The sequence below is a fragment of the Ursus arctos genome, unplaced genomic scaffold (genome assembly GCF_023065955.2).
Source record: "Ursus arctos isolate Adak ecotype North America unplaced genomic scaffold, UrsArc2.0 scaffold_19, whole genome shotgun sequence".
NCBI classification, from domain to species: domain Eukaryota; kingdom Metazoa; phylum Chordata; class Mammalia; order Carnivora; family Ursidae; genus Ursus; species Ursus arctos.
Window position 1 is genome coordinate 35,837,822 of NW_026622863.1, and position 21,954 is coordinate 35,859,775.

At 49.9% G+C, this 21,954-nt stretch overlaps 1 protein-coding gene across 3 annotated transcripts in view; it reads right to left on the reverse strand.

The window, feature by feature from the left end:
- Positions 1–21,954, reverse strand: part of MBTPS1 (membrane bound transcription factor peptidase, site 1) — a 50,029-nt gene that overhangs the window by 16,765 nt on the left and 11,310 nt on the right. Inside the window, exons 2-12 of one of the 3 annotated variants that reach the window (XM_026495328.4) lie at positions 20,907–21,397; positions 20,003–20,260; positions 16,595–16,798; positions 14,895–15,005; positions 14,340–14,449; positions 12,981–13,097; positions 12,490–12,557; positions 11,403–11,505; positions 9,970–10,121; positions 6,722–6,883; positions 1,854–1,998 (exon numbers count right to left, since the gene is read on the reverse strand). In XM_026495328.4, coding sequence (XP_026351113.1) covers positions 1,854–1,998; positions 6,722–6,883; positions 9,970–10,121; positions 11,403–11,505; positions 12,490–12,557; positions 12,981–13,097; positions 14,340–14,449; positions 14,895–15,005; positions 16,595–16,798; positions 20,003–20,260; positions 20,907–21,075 — 1,599 coding nt within the window. In that variant the 5' untranslated portion in view covers positions 21,076–21,397. Of the gene's footprint in view, positions 1–1,853; positions 1,999–6,721; positions 6,884–9,969; positions 10,122–11,402; positions 11,506–12,489; positions 12,558–12,980; positions 13,098–14,339; positions 14,450–14,894; positions 15,006–16,594; positions 16,799–20,002; positions 20,261–20,906; positions 21,573–21,954 lie in introns of those variants that run through there. The other 2 variants (XM_057314281.1, XM_057314282.1) reach the window with 2 other exon arrangements.

Genomic DNA, 21,954 nt, shown 5'->3' on the forward strand with positions numbered 1-21,954 from the left:
CTCTCGCTGGCTGTCTCTCTCTCTGTCGAATAAATAAATAAAATCTTTAAAAAAAAAAAAAAAAAGAGATGAACCACCTACAAACAAACCAAATGTCCACCAACTGATGAATACGCAAACGTGGCCCAACCACACAATGGAATATCACTCAGCTGGAAAAAGGAATGAACCGTAAAGACACGCTGCGTGAAAGGCCAGTCATGACGGGCCACACCAGGCGTGACCCCATGGGTACGGGCTGTCCACAACAAGCAAATACAGAGATAGAAAGGCCCTCAGGAGCTGCCTGGGCCTGGCCGGAGGGAGAATGAGGAGTGACAGCTAACAGGGGTTTCCTTTTGGGGTGATGAGAATGTTCCGGAATTATAGAAGAGTGATGGTTGCAATCACTGCTTGTGAATATACTAGGAACTCCTGAATTCACTTGATTTAAAAGGCTGCTTTATTATGGTACATGAATTTTATTTCAATTTTTAGCAACCTCATGGAATTAAAAAAAAAAAAAAAGCTGTCCGAGCCCGTGCACGCAATGGAGCCAGGGCCCCTCCATGTAGCTGGCAGCAGCGTGCCCAGACACAACTCTCGGAAAGAGTTCTGCAGCATGGACCAAGGGCCACAATAACGTCCCCGCTCTCTGACTGGGAATTCCAATCCAGGGAGTTTATATTAAAAAAATATTTCAGAAGAAAAGGAAACCGCATATGCCAAGATACTCAGTGAAACGTTTACAGCTGGAGACCCCCAGCTATCCAAGCACGGGCCGCTTCCCACGTGGGCCCGGCGGTTAGCGCCACGCTACGCGGTCACACGGTCACAGCTACTGCCTCTGCACACGGATAGATGTAACACCAAGAATTCATACTGTGAAGAAGAGCGACAAGGAAACTGTTGGCAAATTGCTGAGATTTGACAACTTTGTTTCAAATCACACCAGAAGGAAGGATTACTCAATTAGATCACGGTTTGCTCAATGGAAATACTCTAACAATGCTGAGGACAAGGGCCTGAGTATGAATGGATTTCTGGTTTTATAAGGACAACAAAGCAGAAATCTCTTTTAACTTTTTAATGTTTGGATTATATAAAGCTGCACTGTAAATGCTCATTTTTGTAAGCTCCTTGTGATTATCTTGAAAAGAAGAACAGTCTGTTCCCTGAAAGTTAAAATAAAAATGTTTTTATTTAAAAAAACCAGTAGGTAAATTATGATTTAACAATTGTATGTGATATTAAAAAGCTGTAGCAAGTACACTGGGGCTGTGCACAGAGTTACATTTAACAACATAATGAGAACTGAGAAAGACAAGATTAAAGTTGGGCCTACTGCACACAGAACAAAAATACATACTTGAGATAAAGGCTGGAAAAGAATACTTTAAGAACAGTGGTTACGTTAGTGTGCTGGGGCGGGAAGTGAAACATTTTTCTACTCTCTTCCTGTCCTTTACTATCAAGATAATGCTTATTCAGTAAGTAAAAGAAAAATTATAAAAACAAAACTAAAAACAAGAACACACCTTTTCAACTGGAGGGCCCATTCGTGCTCACTCAAGAATACGATAATTATAGCTGGGCATTTAATTACAGGGGAAAAATTATATCATGAAGAATCAAATATAATTAGTCCATTCACGAGCCAAATCTGAGATGTCAAAGTCAGAAAGGAGCAAACTGGTTCCATTTATCCTGGGCTTATCAGTAAAGAACTCAGGAGAAAACAAATCACTGCTTCCAATACTCTGGCACCCGGGACAGGAGGAGAAAACCTCTCCTGCTTTAACAGCAGGAAAGAGAGACAAGGCACAAAGGCCGGGCCATGTCTAAGTTCACCATAAGCCAGAGAGCGGCGTCACCTTGTCTACAATCCTTCCTGTGACGCCCATGCCGTTGAGGATCGTGACGTTGACGATTGTCGGCATCCCTCCATAGTAGATGGGCTGGGAGCAGTACGGCCACATGTAGGGACACTCGGTCAGATCTATGTAGCTGGGGCTCAGACTGAAACAAAGAACACAGTGTCAGAGCAGAGCACGTCAGAGAAGGACAACGAGGCCCTACAGCTGCAGGAGCGTGTCTGCACGGAGACCCGAGCCGGGGAGGGCTGCTCACAAGGCCACCCTAGGCTGGCACCCGGGGACCTGCGTTGCAACGTTCTCTGCGCAGAGAAGCCACTGGGCCGGCCTGTCCAGACTGCTCACACGTGGCACGATGAGCGGGGGAAACCTCTTCCCTTCCATAATTCTGGAATTCTGTAGGCCCTGGCTGGCACGTAACCAGCCCCAGGGAACACCTTGGGCCCAGAGTCTCGAATGACAGCACCTCAAATCATTGGGGCAAAGAGCGACGTTTTATGAAGGGAGCTAGCTCACAGACAGGTGGCCACGTGGCAAAGATAAAAGTCAGATCCCTGCTTCACACTGTACACAAGAAAAGTCCCAATGGAGCAGAGAAAGTCAAGCATACAAAAGAAAGCAAACACATATTAGAAAAAAAAACGTGGGTGCATTCCTTGTACTTTCATGCAGAGAAAAGCTTTCTGTGACTCAAAACCCAGAGCTGGCAATGCCAGTAAGAACCTAACAAAAGCGGCTACTGGAAAACACACCGAACAGCAACCAACACTTCACCCCAAGTCAAACTCCAACTGACACACACAGAGAAAGATCTGCAGTGCGTATCGCTAACAAAGGGTCAGTGACCCTCTTCTGTAAAGAATTCTTAAAAACTGAGGAACAAAAACTGCAAAGAAAAACGGAAAAAAAAACCAAGCAGATGCTTCCCAAGAAACGGATAAAAACGGCCCTTCAGGGGCGCCCGGGTGGCTCAGTCGGTTAAGCGTCTGCCTTCGGCTCAGGTCATGATCCCACGGTCCTGGGATCGAGCCCCACATCAGGTTCCTTGCTCAGCAGGGAGCCCGCTTCTCCCTCTGCCTGCTTCTGCCTGTCACTCCCCCTGCTTGTGCTCTTTCTTAAAAAAAACGGCCCTTCACCATAGACAAAGTGCCCACCTCACTCCGAACTAGACAAACACAAACGAAAGCAACAGTCGGAGCCTCTCTGTCCCCCATCAGACTGGCCCCAGGTCAAGTGTGGAGGGCATCCTGAGGCGGGGGCTCTGGGAAGCAGGCACCCCCGCGCGGGGGGCTAAGGCCCACCACCAGGCACAACCCTTCTGCAGGGGTGGGGGCGGCAGGGCGGGACCTCACAAAGCTTTGACCCAGCAATCCCATCTCTAGGAACCTTCCCTGAAGACACACATCCGTGCAACTCCATCACACCGGCACAGCGGCACTCACCGCAACAGTCTGTCATGACAACACACTGCAAGTAATTCACATGCCCACACGTAAGTAGTTGACTAGACCACACACATCCACACTACGCCACTGTAGAGAGAAAGAAGAAATCTCCATGAATTGACACAGAGTCATTTCCAAGATACTCTTCCGTGAAAAGAGCAAAAGGCAAAAAGATGTTTGCAGTGATGCTGTCCTTAATGTAAAAGGGATGTAGGAACATATGCATCTCTCTGCTCATTCAAGCCAAACCAAAGAAGAATAAACCCCAAACTAACGACACTGTTATCCACAGGGGGTGGATGGGGACAGGGTGGAGAGATGGGCGAGTGGGAGCAGGGACAGAGGGGACGGGGGGGAGGCCTCCCCTGTGCACCTCAGACTGCAGAGCCAGAGTAACGCCTCAGTACCTAATACATAACCTGCTGAAATCAACCACGATGTGTGTGTGTGTGGGGGGGGGGATCCACAAAGAAATACAAACTAAGCAACTCAACTGTATTAAACATGAACACCACTGAGAGGGGCCACGTGCTGCGAAGTCAAAGATAAGAACTAGGCACAGACCCCGCACTCCAGTCAGGACATCTGTTTTTCACGAGGGAGGGGTCAGCGAAGCTGCAACTGCCTGGTATAGCCCGGACAGACCGAGCAAACAGGTAACCACTCTGTGCCTGGCGTGCTGGAGGAGGGCATCCCATGTAAGGGAATACCGGGTGGAGAACCGTGGCTTGGCTGGGACCAGGGGAGGGATGGACTCACGTGCTCCTCTCTGCAGTGACAGACAGGGACAGACAAAGGCACGGACGGCGTGAACACGCAGACACTGCCCAGCCGTCTGCTGAAAGGGCCCACAAAGCCACGGGCATAGCGGCTGGGGGCACACCGCTGCTGGGTCTTGGTTCCAAACACCCCCTCCCACGGAAGGGCCAGGGTCGCATGGGGAAAGAATGACCACCAGGGCTGGGGCTGCAAAGCCACAGCAGCTGACTAGAAGGAGCCTCCAAGGGCCAAATCTGGGACAAGCTGAGCAACAAAATCAACAATGATATCAGTGGGCTACAATCCACAGAGTAAAATAAATATCCCCGTGCCCACACTGATATAAACACGTGGGTAAGTAAACACAGGAGAGAAAGAGGACAGTTCTTCCTTAGATGAGAACTCCAACTAATAAACGTAGAAGGAATGAGAGAAATAGAAAATAAGCACAGGGCAGTGCACAGTAGTATCGTTACAGGCAAGAACCAGCGATGGATGCCGGAACCCGTGAGTCAAAGCGTGTTAGACGCAGGATGATCTCTGGGCGCCTGGGGGGCTCAGTCGATGAAGCGTCTGTTTTCAGCTCAGGTCATGATCCTAGGGTCCTGGGATCGAGCCCCACGTCGGGCTCCCTGCTCAGCGGGGAATCTGCTCCTCCTGCTCCGTCTGCTCCCCCCTGTGGCTTGTGTGTTGACACTACCTCAAATAAACAAAATTCTTTTAAAAAATAAAGAAAAAAGGAAAGAAACACGATCATCTTCAAGTGCACCCACAAGAGGCACTTAGCAATCACAAGGGACAGGGGAGGGACCTGGCAGGCGCCACCTTCGGAACCAGGAGCCCTGCTGCCCAGATCTGCCGCAGGAGCACGGCCCACGGACCCTCTGCCGTGTCTGTGCCAGGGCAGGAACCCCGCTGCTGCTCCCGGCCAAAGCTGAGCACAGGGGGACCTAGGGCAGGCCCATCCCCAGAGACACAGGCTCCTCGAACAGGCCACTTTGGGTCAGCAGCTCCCCATCAGTGGACACACTCTGGGACCTGTGCTGCGGCGGCCCTCAGACTCTTCCTGTCTCCTTCCCATCCTCCTTCCCAGGTCCCCTCCCCGCAGCTGATCTCCTGGCCGTGCCCTCCACCTTGGTGTCTGCCTCCCGGCGGGCAGAGAGTGATGCACCGCCTCAATCACAAGGCCAACGGACCCCGCCAGCCCTGAGGGGAACAGGAACCGAGCAAGTGTCCCCACAGGAGGAGACCAGGCAGACAGGCCCACCCCATGGACTGCAGGATGGTGGCCACATCCTGGACCCGGAAAAGGACGGGACGCACAGTGGGTGAACTCTGAGTACGGTCTGCAGATTAGGCCATGGTAATGAAGCAGTGTTAATTTCCAGGCTTTGAGACTTGCACCACGTTATCTGAGACATAGTCCTCATGTACTATTTGTGAAACTTCGCTGTAAATCTAATAATTATAAATAAAAGTTTCAAACTAAAAAGCCAAAAATAACTCTCACTAAAAATACATAACCTCAAACTAATCATGAGAAAGCATCAGATAAACTCACATCGAGAGGCAGTCTCCTCACTACCTACTAAGTAACTAATCGGCACTCCCAAAAGAGTCAGGGTCACAAGCGATGGCAAAAGACAGATGAGCCACAAAAGGCTGGAGGGACCAGGAAGATGGGGCGACCAGCACAGGCCGGACAGACACAGCACATCAGGGCCTGGGCACCTGTGAGCAAAGCCTGCAGACTCATCACAGCCCAGTGTCAGCGCTCCTTTGCTGGTTTCAAGAGTTCGAGTATTGTCAGTGAAGGTGCTGGCATCAGAAAAAGCTGAGTAAAGGGTATATAACAACAGCTACGCTATTTTTGCAAATTTCTGCAAACCTAAGATTATTTAAAAACAAAGTTTTGGGGTGCCAGGTGGCTCGGTTGGTTAAGCGACTGACTCTTGATTTCGGCTCAGGTTATGATCTCAGGGTCCTGGAATCGAGCCCTATGTCTGGCCCCGTGCTTAGCACAGAATGTGCTTGAGGATTTCTCTCTCCCTCTGGTCCCCCCACTCCCGCTCTTCCCTGCCTGCACGCCTGTGTGCTCTCTCTCACCCCCAAATAAGTAAATCTTTAAAAACAAAAGTTTTAAAAGTAAAAAGAGGGGTGCCTGGGTGGTTCGGCCAGTTAAGCGACCAACTCTTGATTTCGGCTCAGGTCATCTCAGGGTCCTAGGACTGGGCCCCGCATTCAGCTCCAATCTCAGCACAGAGCCTGCTTGTCCCTCTCCCTCCCCCTCTGTTCCTCCCCCAGCTTGCACTCGGGCTTGCTTGCACTCTCTCTCTCTCAAAAACAAAAACAAACAAACAAACAAAAAAAAAAAAACCCCACTTTAAAAATAAAAAAATAAAAAACCTCCCTTTAAAAGAAAAAGTATAAAGAAACCAAATCAGTATCTTAAGCTATCTGTGTTACAAATAACAGATCATGAGTTCAAGTGCCACCAGGCGGCGCCCACACAGAAGCAGCCGCCTAAAGCCTTCCCCGAGGGTCCAGCGCGGTGTCATCAGTCAGTGCCCAGTTCCTGTCCCGAGGCCAGTAGTCTGTGCAGAGGAAGGAACACCCTCAGAGGCCAGGGAGGAAGGGAGGCCGATTTAAAGGAAGCATACCAACCTCGCCTGCGGCTTGTAGCTGTTGAGGATCTGATAGGCCCTAAGGAGATCCAGCTTGCCGTGGCCTTGCTCAAACATATTCACACCAGGAAGCCTGCGGGCGGACGCAATGAGTGCCTGCTTCATGCTGGCCGGGTTCACCAGTTCGCGCTTCTGCACTGTGCTGGAGAGAAAATCACGGATTTGCTCACCATCTCTCAGCAGGAGGAGGAAAATCAGACCATCCCTAACCTGTGAACGTGCAAACCTGTGACCTCCCATCTTGCATCCCATCTACTGGGAGCTCCTCTGGTGAAGCCCATGCAGCTGAGAATGAACATGTCATTTCTGCACCTGTCTCGGGATGACTTCTCAGCCACGTGGCTCAGGGAGCTTCTGTCTGTTTATACTAAGTTTATCAGAAACACGTATTTTCCCAATGACATGACTGAACAGACCACAGAGGCTGCAGGAGGCGGGAACAGGTCAGAGTGCCCAGCTGCAGAGGGGAAGGGAAGCCTGCTAGCAGAAGGAAGAGAAGGAAGCAGACAAGCCGCGACAGCACCTGGTGGCGGAAGGAACGGAGACCAGACTGGGCCTGGAGAGGACCAGCACGTGGGTCGGGCAGGAGCCCCAGCGCCTGAGTGCAGCCACGGCCTCACAGGTAGGGAAGGCCTGGCAGAACCGTGCACACTGACGCCAGCCGGAGCGCTGCCCCATCAGAACACACCCAGACAAGTGAACACACAGCCCTACCAGCCAGGAACTCCATGCCATGTGGGCATGATGCATGCTTAAGAACATCAGCACTGGGGCGCCTGGGTGGCACAGCGGTTAAGCGTCTGCCTTCGGCTCAGGGCGTGATCCCGGCGTTCTGGGATCGAGCCCCACATCAGGCTCCTCCGCTATGAGCCTGCTTCTTCCTCTCCCACTCCCCCTGCTTGTGTTCCCTCTCTCGCTGGCTGTCTCTATCTCTGTCGAATAAATAAATAAAATCTTTAAAAAAAAAAAAAAAACATCAGCACTAACAAGCACGTTTCTGTACGTCTACATATCACAAATACAAGTAAATGTTAACCCCTCGATGCACGGGACAAAATACAGAAAGCAAAAAAGACAAACGGACTCTCCACAGTTCCCGAATGTCTATGATGGCGGCTGGTCTTGGAAGTGTGGGTGCGATTTCTAATAGATCTAGGTGGGAAATCCGGGGTCAGGAGAGTCAGAGGACGTGAAGCGAGAGTCAGAATCAAAGAGCCGCCAAAAGCTCAGCGGCAGCCACAAGCCCCCACCCCTGCGTGGACAGGCCAGACCAAAGGCCAGGTCCGGCTTCCTCAGGAGTGCTGCCAGGCTGGAGGCGAGCTGACGCACCCTGGACGCGTTTCTCAGCTCCTACAGTGGCACTTTTCTTAGCTGCAGGGAGATAAGGAAAGTGAAAGGCTTCCCTGACACCGGAAGCAGCTGTACTGGAAATGAAAGCCTCCTCATCTCCCTACTCGCCTGATGGGGAGAGGTGTGCTGGGCTCACGAGTGCAGCCAAGACCCAGCCCTGCCCACAGTCATGGTCGGTGGGGAAGAAGCCAGGGTCTCTCTTCCATAAGCAACAAGGTGGCCAGCAGGAGCCCTAGTGGAACGAGCTCCTCCACTGAGTATGAAAGCCTGGGTGCAACCAGGTAACTCCAGTCTGCTTCCCTCCCCTCCTCCTCTCTGCAGGGAACATGGGGTGACGAAAACAACAAGAAAAAAGACAAGGTTCTTCTCCAGAGCCCACCCTGCCCAGTGTCAACAGTTTCAAGAATCAGGCTCTGAACTCTAAGGGAAGGACAGGAAAAGGAGGACAGAGATAGATATCTATTTTATCAAAGATTACTAATTAAAAAACAAAATACCCCCGGCATCAGAAGCTGAAGCCAACATAAACTTACTTGCTTTAAAAAAGAATTTTCAATATAAAAACATTTGCTATCATTTCCCTATTTTAACTTAATTCTAAAATTAACATAGAATATATTAACTTTCAACTATGCAGTTTTACATTAACGCCAACACAAAGCTCAACTAATGCCTCATCTAAGTAGAAAGAGAGTGATTTGGGGGAAAATAAAAAAGAGCACTAACTCCCAAGACCTCTCTCTGTAACCTCAAGGGCGAGGCACACAGCCCATGTGACTAAGTCACAGCACGTGACCGTCACTTCTGGCCAACTGGTTTTGAGAACTTTCTTTCAGCTTCACTATCTGCAAAATGAAGGGCCAGTCACTAAGCTCCATTCCAACTGTGAGAGGGAGTCAATGAGACGGAGAGAACAGATAAATTACACAGAGAAACTGTCAGTCCCACTGCCTGACGGCAGCTCCTCTGCTAACAGCACACGGAAAGGTCACTCCCTAAGGAAATGAAGAAACGGAAGGAAAACATCTGACTTTTTGTGCCCTGCCTGATAAACGCAGTTGTTCGGACTTAACAAGTACAACTAAATAAAGCACAAAATAGGAACGTTTAAAAAAATAAAATAAATATGGAAGCACAGGGTCCACGGGGAATCCCGTACCTTCCTCAAGATTGCTGTGAGCCTAAAACCACTTTTTTTTTTTTTTAAGATTTTATTTACTTACTTGAGAAAGAGAGAGACAGAGCACACACGTGTGCAGGAGTACAGAGAAGGGTCAGAGGGAGAAGCAGACTCCCCGCGGAGCAGGGAGTCTGACAACATGGGGCTCACATGGGGCTCGATGCAGAACCCTGAGATCATGATCCAAGCCGAAGGCAGCTGCTTAAACAACTCTTAAAAATAAGTCTTTTAAGGGGCTCCTGGGTGGTTCAGTCGGTTAAACATCCGCCTCTTGACTTCGGCTCACATCATGATCTCAGGGTCCTGAGATTGGGCCCCGAGTCAGGCTCTGGGCCAAGAGTAGAACCTGCTTAGGATTCTCTCACTTCCCCTCCCTCTGCCTTTCCCCTCCACTCTCTCTCAAATACATAAATCTTAAAAAAAAAAAAAAAAAAAGTATTTAATAAAAGCAAAGTGGAACAAAAGCAGACGCGGAACAGTAGCAGGTACCGTGCCTTCACACGGTGCCTTCCACAGTTACTGTGTGTTCACGCAACTGCCCCCTCGCACACGAATCCCCTACACGGAACAGGGCGGAGATGGAGGGGGGGGGAGCAAGGGTCATCATGTGCTCCCCAACTCTCCAACCTGGCTGGGGACAAACAAGACTCAGCTCCCGGTCTGCGGGCACCACGTCCTCTCTGCTCAGTGGCACTCACCTTACCAGCAAGGTGACGGCGCCGGCGACCACCGGAGATGCCACGCTGGTCCCCGACAGGGCCCGGCAGCCCCCTTTCACACCAGAGCCCCTCACTCCAGCGCCATAGGTGACGATATCGGGCTTTACACGGCCATAGCCTCCTGGCAGTTCCTACGGAGGAGAGTAGCTCGGTTTGCACCACAGCACACCACAGGCACGCGGCTACACGCAGTTCGGGGTGAATACGGGATATTTCCAGCTGGTGTGACCTTAGCCACACACTGGTTTTATCTGAAATTCACTGCGACAGAATATAAGCTTAAATGGCAACGGAGAAAATGAAACTATTTTGGGTGTGCTTTATAATAACCAGTATTAATAGTAATGCCACAAAGCAACAGAAAGTGAGTCTTTTAAATTCTGCAAGACTAGAAAGTGGAAATTGCTCTAAGTAACCTGAAAATTAGAAATACGTTAAAAATATCAGAAAATTAGAATTAAAAATTAAAGATGTTTCTTTACAGGGAAAGGATAACACGACACAACTGGAGACTTCAGTCTGTAGCAGAGGGGAAAGAAAGCACTTAGAATGATACACGAACTGCAAGAATAACAAGACTTTAACTGAGTACTCTCTTCAATGTCCCAGAAATTGAGGCAAAACGAGAATTATGACAAGATCTTACGTTGTGTAAGAAAGAAGTACACCAATCTGAATTGAACAAAACCTTTCCTGGCACTGAACCCTAACTAGACACCAGACCCAGATTCACGTAGGGCACCGCGTAGTGTCTTCCAGACCAGGCAGGAACGTGTCTCACAACGCCGCTAGGAAACAGGCCTTGGTGAAGGCCAAGGACAGGACTCGTGAGTCCGAGCACCAGGAGGGGCCGGTGGGCGTAGCTGAGCGATGCCCCCAGGAGCAGCTACCTGCACATGCAGCTCTGCTCTGGGGGTGACGGGGGACGACTCAGCGGCACAATCAATCCCCAAGGAGCGGAACTGATTCATTTGCTGGAGTTATTTCAATTTCGTACAGCTAAACAGAATTTTTTCCCGGGCAGCAGAGCTGACAGTAAGCTGTTCTCACTGGCTTCTCCGGCTTCCGAAGGCAAGAAAAATCCTCTCACCTAGCACTGAGGAAGGACTGCTCACCTTCCTACCAGTCAGAATAAGTGGGCATGAATCCACCGACCTAAAGAGTGAGTTACTCAGAAGTCAGTTACAAAGTGGGAAGCTGGAAGCACCACTCAGAACCAGCCCTTGCCCCATGCGCCACCACGAAATGACAGACATGCAAGGGGCCAGATCGCTCATTCTCGTGGCTGGGTGAGCACCCGCAGCCCCGGCTACCTCCCCAGCTGCTTCTCCCTATGCACACCTACAAACACACCCAAGGCTCGTACACACAGCGTTCTGCACGGCGCATCCCACTAGTGAAGAGAAGCCTACCCAGGTAGTCATTCCCCTCGAGGAGAAGCGGGCGATGTTGTCCTCGAAGTCAATGCCGCCCACTCCAATTACGTCCATTTGGTCAGCAGGGTTATTCAGAGTGCTGGATTGAGGCACAAAAACACACGGGAAGAAAAGTCATTTTAAATGAGTAATTCAGGGGGACGCCTGGGTGGCTTCGTCTATTAAGCGTCCGACTCTTGATTTCGGCTCAGGTCAGATCTCAGGTCATAATCACGCATCTCTCCCTGATGGGCCGCAGAGCAGTGAGGGAACTCTGCGCTTTCTTTCTCCTCTGTGGTTACCTCACACCCTGTCCTAGCACTGAACCACACACGTCCCGGGGACCCCACGAGGGAGGATGACACACATCCTGCTGCAAAGCGTTTCAGCACAACAGATGACTTACACGAGTCACCTACTGAATAAAAATCAGAGCCGTCGGTGAGAGAAGATCGGGACCTCTAACCGGACAAGAGCTCAGGGCCTGCACCGCGGTGACTGGTGTTGAGCACCTCATGCTGCTTTCGTTCCCCGTGACGACCCAGCACACAGGAGCATCTCGGTGCCAGCGTTCTCTCTGCTTCCCTCCACCTGACCCCACTTGTCAACCGGCAGAGGCCGGCCGGGTCCGTTACACGGCCCGCGCTCTCCGTCTCCGGCAGCTCTGCTGCGTCTGCGCCTCGTCCTTCCTCAGACGACAGGCACCTCATCCCGTTTACCTCCTCACGCCCGGGCCTCGCGTAGAGCGGGTCCCGATAAATACTGTGCCGTCATTTCTAACCAAGCAGGTTTACTTTCCTGATTTCAGAGGGGGAAAAAGAAAGTAGAATAAAAACTATAGGCCCCCAAACTGCTATTTACAGCAAACTAAAAATAAAAAATTAAGCAGAAAAAAGGTGGGCCCGAGTTGACCAGTGAGGTGGTAGGTGGCGGGCACTGGCTCATTTCACAGTCTGACTGGCTGTGTGTGGAACATTCCCGTGATACACAGTTTGAGACAGACACAAAGACAGACGGACAACAGATCTGCAGTTATTTCGGGGGGAAATAACTCCTCGAAGTCATCCCTACAGGGAGTACTTACCCATAAAGAGGCCCATCGTTGCCAATAGCAGAAACCATGATTACGTTGTTAGCCGTTAATTCCCACACCTATAGGATTAGCAAACATTTACTTATGAAAGTAAGCCACTCTCAAACAATCAACATACAACTGTCCAAAAATAACTACAGCTTCTAAAAAGACTCCTGAAGAAGGAAGGGTGACCTTGAAAATGTAACACTAGACCCTCACACGCGTGGATGTTTGCCAAGCAGCACGTTCATTAGCTCTGACAAAACCCAGGACGTGGGGCCTTATGACGCACAGAGCAGAGCCCGCTCTCTGGGCAGGTTTGCAGACGGGCTGTTTGGACAAGGAACCGACACAGCAGGACGTGCTGCTCCCAATGCAAGTCGTCCTCACAAGGCAGTCGCCTCATGCGTGACAGACCACCAGCGCACCCGAGACGAAGCGCTCAGAGCAGAAGCTGTCACCAGGCGCACCACCGTTCTCTGTGCGGGGACACGACCGACCTTGTCGACAAAGGGATGGTCCATGAAGTCGGGCCCGCCGATGCTGAGGTTCAGCACGTCCATCTTCTTCAGGATGGCGTAATTGAAGGCGTCCAGGAACCAGGAGGTGTAGGATACCTAGGTAATCGCCAAACACGACTTTAGGGGTTTCGGTGACAGTCCCGAAGGGCTACAACAGAGCTTCTGTTTCTAAGGGTGAAGTGCAGCCTCCTAAGCAACATGATGTATTCACTTAAAATTCAGAAAAAACAACGCTCTGAAACGTAAAGGAGACACCCGGAAATTCTAGGTCCCTGCAGCTGGACTCGAGGGACAGCCGCACTCTGGGGGCGGCCACTCTCCAGGCCGGATGTACAGTGCCTCACCCTCAAGTGTACCTTCCGTGGTGGGCCCCACACCTCTCACTGCCCCTCCTTGAAAGGATTTTTCACAAGACACTTCCCTCTCAGTTGAATGTATTTGTCTAATATTCTTCATTCCCAGACTGAAAGGTAAACGGCATCAGTAACGGTTATCTCACAGAATTACTTCTCTGATGCTCAACTCCCCCCAGTTTCCTGACGGCTGAATCACCTTGTGTAACACGACTCAGATGTTTTTATAAAATATACAATTAAACTTACAGCAGAAACAGGATCAGGGCAATATCCAAGAATTATGTTTTTTTAAGGCTTTTACAAATAAGACATGTTTATATTTGCTTGTACAGGCAAGTGTAGGAGGAGGGGGTACAAGAAATTAAGAAACTATCACATGGGAGACATGAGGAAGTAAGGTAAGCCCCAGCTGGACAGGCACAGCATTGGTGGAATTTTCCCTGTGCTGTCTTTAGATTTTCCTGAACTGCACCATCTATACAAAAATTAAATTAAAAAAATAAACAATAGGACCCTCCCCTTTACTATAACTAGTTATGAAAAGCGAGGGAACAAGGCCGGGAACCCACACTGCCCAATGTGACACCACACTGTACAGACGCAGCCCTCGAGCCGGTCACAGCCCAGCAGGGGCGGCAAACACACCAACGATTCTTCTCTCCCATGAAAGCACAACAAATGTGCCCGTGACGTGGGGGCACAGGAGCCCAGGGCAGGCCCGGAGCACAGGAAGGAAGGAGACTCATGGGAGCCACTTCTGCGCACTGCCCTTGGAGTGGGGTCTTCAGGGTCCAAGTGAGGCTGATGAAGTGGTGATGCCACACAGAGGGGCCATGGAGGGACAGCGTGACTCACGTGGGACACCAGAAGCAGCTCAGCATCGAGCAGGCGTGCTGCTTTTAAACGAATGTGTTCTCCAAAGTTTTACTTTTTATGTTCCCATGTCAACTCCTTAAGCTTCAAGGGTCCTCAAAACACCTACCTGGTTATTGGTAAAGACCCTGAAAATATGAAGTTCCGCATCTGGAGCAAACCCTTGGCACTCCCGCATGCTGGCTATCACACCTGCCACAAAGGTGCCATGGCCCAGCCCTGCGGACCACAAGGAGAAAAGTCAGAAAACACAGCTGATAATGTGCGCCAAGATGGCAACATTTCAAACCACCATGCAAACAGCCTCGTTCTCTCAGCCCCGGGTGAAGAAGCTGCACTGCCCCTGCACAGTCTCCCATCCAGAGCCCAAGCCGTGGCTGCCCTGATTCTGGGCCTTGCACCCCACCCCCTCTCAAACCGGGAGGTCAGTGCTCCTCCACCAGGCAGCCCTCACTCCTCAAACGCTACTTCCTGATATCCCGAGACAGTCAGACAAGCTTCTGCCCAAAGGCACATGAACAACGTGGGTTTATGTGGGTTTGTCTCGGTAATGGCTGTACATGACTGTGTCATCATCAACATACAGAAAACTGTACTCTTAACCCATAACTGGGGACAGGAGCGAGGGACAGAGACCGGGTCACACCACAGCACCGCCACCCACCGTCGTCCAGCGTCCGCTCATTGGTCCAGTTGGTTCTCTCCTTCACATTTTTGAAGTGGGGATGCTTCTCGCTCAGCCCAGTGTCAAAAACAGCAACCCTTACGTTAGCACCTTATTCCAAAAAAACAAGCAAGCACAATCACGTTTGGAGAAATCACACTGTGGATTTTGTCCTCGGGACCTGTCATGGAGGCCCAGAGCCTGCCCCACATGCACGCATTAGGTTAGGTGCCCCAGGGGCCCCGGCTGAGCCAGGACAAGGAAAAGGGGAGACTGGGAGAGATGCCATCATGTGCTGCTAAAGAAGACCTGAGGCTACAGAGGAAATCTCTTGGGACACTCCTCAACGGTCACCAGTGCTCAGTCCTCCATATGGGAGTGATTTCCTCCCTTCTGGTGACTTCCCTCAGGTCTCCCTCCCCTCATCTCCTTAGAGAGGCGCTCTGAAACGAAGGGCACCAATAAAGCACACACCCTCGGGAGAGGAGAGACTATTCCGTGTCTTCCCTCAGACGCCGCTGATTGCTAACCCTGCACACAGGGGCTGCACGCGGGGATGATGTCATGGTAAGGAAAACCACTACGCTGTACACCTGGCTATAGTAAGGAGCCTACTGCAGATCGGGCCAAAAGCTCTGTGCACCCATGTTAAGACTGACATTGCCAGATCAAGAAATTGTAGAAAACATGTAGAAAAATCTAAGACACTCTACTATTTCGCAGCTAACAGATGTCACGAAGGTGGGGTCTTTCTAGTGTGAGAGCTGTGTTTACGTATCAATACTATGTTAAATAATCAATCACACTGAGATAACTATCAAAACATATTGCTTACATTTAAATAGTGCACACAGTCTCGAAAACCACTTGGTTTGGGGGGACAGAAAATGCTTTTCTGTTTAGAGAATTTACTTTGTGAAGAGTTCTCACCCTGAAAAGATAAAACCATGAGGTGACAATCATTTTAATGAAAGGTCAGTCCAGCAGGCATGAGGAGTTAAGTGTCTCAGACCTTCTGCAGGGCGCGGGCTGGGGAAATCAAGGGAAAGGTAACAGTCTCCAAGGCTGGGAGATGCGGGTAAGGACCCCGAGACCAGCTGAGATGGACAGGGGTGGGGTGGTGGGGGCTAGAGAAACTGGCTTCTGTTTGAGTTGGGTACAAACCTTCACAGTAGTTACGGCAGCGACGTCCTGCCACGATATATCAGTCAGGAAAAATACCTTACCGGTGGTTTTATTTCCTAGGATATGGTCATTACTGCCGTCTCCTGCTCTGAGATAATGACCAACACGTGCACAGCCTGTAACTTAGCCATTCTGCACAGAGCTCCACACTCAAGGGATAAACTGTCACGTTTATCACTTCAAAGTAACTATCTTTGCACTTGATCTCCCTCCCTGGGAAACTGCTGTTTGTTCACCTGTGTGTCAACAGGAGAGAAATGCTCCACAATCTACCCCCAACCTCAGAAATAACACAGAAAGACACAAAAGGTGCCTAGGGTTAAACAACTGAAAAAGGCAGAAACAGAAGCCCAGCATAGCGGAAGTCAAAGGCGGGGGGGGGGGGCGCCAGACGTGTCCAGCTCCCCACGCAGCGAAGGGCAGGTGCCGGAGGCCCGCGCTGCAGCACTAGGCCCCCAAGTCGGAAGGCGCCCCGGACACCAGGCCCCACGGGCTCCCGGGAGAACGGCACGCACCTGTGTAGCCCATCTGCCAGAGCACGTCGGCCTGCAGGGTCTGGGCGACCTGGCGCGGGATGGCTCGCAGCAACCGTCTACTCGAGTGTCGCCCTGTAGCGTGCCAGAACCCAGAGCCCAGGGAGAGGCTGGCTCTTCGCAGGGGCCGCGACGACTGCCACTTCTGGCTCCACCGGGTTTCGTTACAGGGCGCTCCGGGATCGGCTGGAGCCAAGGAGAGAGAAATGAGAAGCCGAGCGGCACCGGAGCAACCTGATCCCGTCAGGGAAAGCACCCGTTCTGAAAAGGGCGGCAACTACCCCTGAACCCTGAGTGCCGGAAGGGGGGTTCTCTCCCTCTGCCGGAGGATCTTCTCCATGCAGCTACACCCAAGTTCGCCACTTAGCTATCACTACTATTCCCCAAGAGCCCTCTACTTGGCATTTTCTAACTCACGGAAGGCAGAGAAGGACCGCAAAATAACCACTTTTAGAGAAATAAAGTCAATCGTGACTAAAACAGAAGAAATGAGAAATGCCTGATTTTTCATCAGCAACTTGTTCTCACTGAACCAAAAGGTTTAAGAACAAGGACAACGACAACAACACAACAACGAAGCAAACGGCCACTGAGGGATGGTGAACCTTCACAGCACTGGCTTGCTGGGACAGAAAAGGGCAGGTTAGCCCATCACACCTGTCTCCGGGCAAATGGCAGGCGGACCTTTTTCCAGCTGCACACTGCTCACCACTCTCGACATGCTGACTAGAGTGACTAGAAAGGAGTCGGGGGCTCTGTGGAGGCAACGAACTGCGTCTTCCCTTGATCTTGCGGGTGGACCGAGGGCTGCGCATGCGTCAACACCTGCCACGCTGCACAGAAAACCATGAATTCCGGGGCGCCTGGGTGGCACAGCGGTTAAGCGTCTGCCTTCAGCTCAGGGCGTGATCCCGGCGTTATGGGATCGAGCCCCACATCAGGCTCTTCCACTATGAGTCTGCTTCTTCCTCTCCCACTCCCCCTGCTTGTGTTCCCTCTCTCGCTGGCTGTCTCTATCTCTGTCGAATAAATAAATAAAATCTTTAAAAAAAAAAAAAAAAAGAAAACCATGAATTCCGCCACCTGTAACTACCTTACTTTGTTAAAAACCGAAGGAAAAAAGCAAAAGAAACCCCTCAAGAGTGGTCCTTACCTTTCAGGACCATGCTATCATGAACAAAAACTGCATCTCAAATCAGTCTGCAGAAGAACACACCTACACTCCTAATACTGAAATTCTGTCTCTAAAGCAAACGACTATGGTTTCAGTCTTACCAGGCCTCCCCATGAAAAAGTACAGGGAAAACATACAGTCATGTCAGTTCCGTTAAGTAACTATTTGCACAGACCAACTGAAATTATTCTGCACTGAACTCGCCATGTTGACTGTTCTTTAAGTCAACAGCGGGGGACAGTACTGGAGGTGCTAACAGAAGACTGGTGTTGACAGCATGCGAGGGTCTGCTCCGCCGGCCTGAAGCAGACCAGACTACACCTAAGTAATGAACTCGGCTCTGTAAGAGCAATTCAGAAAAACTGGAGAGTACTGAAAGGAAAGCAGTTAAAATGGTGAGAGGGCCTGAACCCGTGTCATGGGAGGGACAGCTGAAGGATCTGGAGAGAAGAATCCATCAAGGGGGACACCGTGGATATCCTGAAAGTATCTTTAAACACTGCCTTGTGGCAAACACGTTGGCTCTGTCTTCCAGCCCATGGACAGAGCCAGGGATGGGAGCCAGGATGGGACAGGTTCCAGCCAAAACAAAGCAGAGCCTTCTCACAACACAGCCAGAGAAATAAGCAATATTTAACGTCTCTTTACATCCTAAAAACTGTTAAGCTCTTACACTTGCACTATTTTATTTCATCTTCGTGAGAACCCTAGGAGGTAGGTAGCATTATCTCCATTTTTTTGGATGGGAAAAGTTGACGCTTACAGGAAAGCGGCTCGCCACATGAGCTAACAGATGGCGACAAGACCGACTGGGCCTGTCAGCAGTGTACCACGTCCCTGGGGGGCGTCAAGCACCATGTCTGACAACCATGGTGGAGAGTGTATAGAAAGGAACCCAACCCTGAGATTCCAGGACTGCTGTGCTAAAATTAGGCATTTCCATGTTTCTTAAAATGTCCCGGGACTCTTTATGATAAAAAAGGTAAAATAAAACAGCACAATGCATTTATCTAGCTAAGTGTACAAGGTCTGGTTTGTTTTTATCTTCCTGGATTGTTCTGAGGTTATTGCTTTTTAAAGAGAAAAAGCATCACAAAACATCTGGACTGGCCCAGAGAGCTCCGAGGAAGTCAGACACCTGACTTCTGTGGCGCCTCGAGAGCTGGCTCGGCACACTAGGCAAATTAGCTCCACTTCCCCGTGTGCCCTTTCTGAGCCTCAGAGGCTCTCAGGCCTACGACACGACTGAAAAGGGAAAAAAGCAAAATTTTATTTCTCTCTCCTTCCAAAGAATGCAGAAAATGATAATAGAATGGCAATTTATTACCCTAGTTTATCACAAAAGGAAAAAAAAAACCTTTTTCTTTGGTAGTAAGTATGCTTCAGAAAATGTTAGGTAATAAATACGCAATTTATTATTTAAGGATAAACTCTACCCTGACGAGCACAAGTTGTAAAGAAAGAATAAGCCCCCAGGCTGAAGGAGAAGCATCGAATCCCTTCCATCCTCACACCGGCACGGCCTGGGACTGAACCAGGCCCAGCAAAGGCATGATGTGCATGGTCAGGAGGCTCTCAGAAAAACAAAACGGGGGCGCCTCGGTGGCGCAGTCGTTAAGTGTCTGCCTTTGGCTCAGGGCGTGATCCCAGAGTCCTGGGATCCAGCCCCATGTCAGGCTCCTCCGCTGGGAGCCCGCTTCTTCCTCTCCCACTCCCCCTGCTTGTCCCTCTCTCGCTGGCCATCTCTCTTTCTCTGTCAAATAAATAAATAAATAATAAAAAAATCTTAAAACAAAACAAAACCCATAGAAAGGATGTTTTACAAGATGCCTTAAAAATAAAAACACACACTGACAGAAGCACAGTGGAACCAAAGAGGAGACTCAAAGACCCTGCCTTGCACTTCGGAATGTGAGGGGTGCCGGGGCCCCCCGGCTCTCAGAGGAGCCTGGGTGAAAACCACTTCCAACAGAGACAAAGATCACCAAACTCCTCTACTGCAAACCTGCAGATTTTTTCCCACCAAAATAGCATGAAGCCTGTTTTTAGTTTTTTAAGCTCCTGGCAAGAAAACGTTCAAACTGATGAAACTGGATGAAGGGACTCGGGTGCTCACTGAACCCATTCTCCGCCAGCCTGTGTCAACGTGCACATTCTGTCTCCGAGCACCAGCAAAGCAGAGACTGACCAGTGGAGCCCGAGATCACAGTACTCACACTCCGCGTACTTGAGCGAACGGAAGACTTTCCGCTGGGGTGTCACCCGTTTGATGTTGGGATGATCTTCAAGTGTGAGCAGCCCCGCTTTCTGTTTTTCTTTTATCTGAATCACCTCAAAATCACTAGGGTAGTCACTGGATGGGTTGTTTCGAGGAATGATTCTCCAATTGTCTATTTCACTGCTCTTCAGGGCACTTGAAATAAAAGAATTCCTAGCTTTGGCTGTAAAGTATCCATTGAAAGCCACGATGTATTCTGAAAGCAATGACCACAAATCAAAATAAGAATTTATGTCCGTGTATGGGAACATAAAGGTGTATCTACTCTAAAAGTTCCCTTGTAAAACAGAACTTACACATCCTAAAACCTACAGTAGAAGGAGCAGTAAATCAAAAGACTGGTTTAAATGCCCTACGCAGCCGTTTCCCGAGCTCTGGGTTAAAATGATCTGTACGCGTCCCCCGATCACAGAACACACCACTTAAAATCAGATATCTGAGCTATTTTTCAAAAAGCAAAGATTAAGAGAAGTTTGAATATATGGCAAAGAAATGCACGTAACTTTTTCAAACAGGAAAAACGGATTCATAAGGCAAGCTTTTGTTTTACTGGGGTTTCAGCACCTCCCAACTCCCCCCCCATGTCCCCCCAGCGGCGACAATGGCGCCTGTTTCATAGAACCAGGTTTTAGGGAAGTAATTCCGAATGCCGATGTCCTTGCTTCACAGAAGCTCCCTATCCCGGGAAAGCAAACTTCAGCAGAGTGAACACCCAAGCGCTGAGCGCTCACCTCATTTGAAATTTACCGTAGAAAAGAGGGCAATGTCTTTTTTTGGCAAAAGCTAGTATTTAAAGTTCAGTTTTTAAAAAATGGGGAGGGGGGCTAAAATAATATCATTACCATATTCCACAACTGTTGAGGAGAATTCCACCTTCAAGGTCAGGTGGGAACAGCCAGGGCACGGGGCCTTTTCGAAAGACTTCTTCTCCAATCTGTCCCCCAGATGTCTCTTCCCACAGAGCAAAACCACTAGCAGAAGCAGCCAGATGTTGACAAGCTTCATGGTCATAAGTGAAAATGGTCATAAAATCGCATAAATTCAAATCGCACTTTTTACTTCCTTGATTATAAGTTAATTTTTGTTCCGGCAAAAAGCTGAAACATTATTGATCAGCCATTTTACAGTCTTGTCCAACGTAAATAAAAGTTAAATTTCATGGCCTTTTGTGGTTTGGCCTGGAAGGAGGCTTTCATTTCTTTCTTCGTTTCTTCTCCATCTTGGGCCTCGGGCTCCTCTCACTCTGGCCCAGACAACTGAGTCCTACACTCCATCTGCAGCACAGAACCACAGTCCAGCGGGGCGAGCGGTCACTCTGGGAGTTGTAAGCGGTCTACAAAACAAAGCGAGCCAGGCAGGAGTCAGTCCTACGTGCACCGCAGGCCAGAGGGCCACCAAGACGCCCCGTTAGAAGATGAGACACACGTGCAGCTCAGGCACCAAACACCTGTTCATTTCTTTCTTTAGTTACTCCTCACTTCTCTCCAGGAAAAAGAGTTTTAAGGCAGCTTCAAAATAAGAAAGGTTAAAACAAATGAGAAAAACAGAGCAAACTGAGCATCACAAACAATGCCAGGCACACTGAGCCCCCAGCAGCCAGAGAAGGAGGGCTCACGGCCCTGCACATCCGCCCCCTATTCCGCTTCTACCCCAGATTCTCTACTCTCATCATGTGCAACCCTTCGTCTCCAGGGCTCTTCCCCAACAGCATTTTATTTATTTTTTAAGTAGGCTCCACACCCAGCGTGGAGCCCAACACAGAGCTTGAACTCATGACCCTGAGATCAAGACCTGAGCTGAGACCTACAGTCGGACACTTAACCAACTGAACCACCCAGGTGCCCCTGCAACAACAGTTTAATTCCCCCAAAATGTGACCAACTCTTCAGG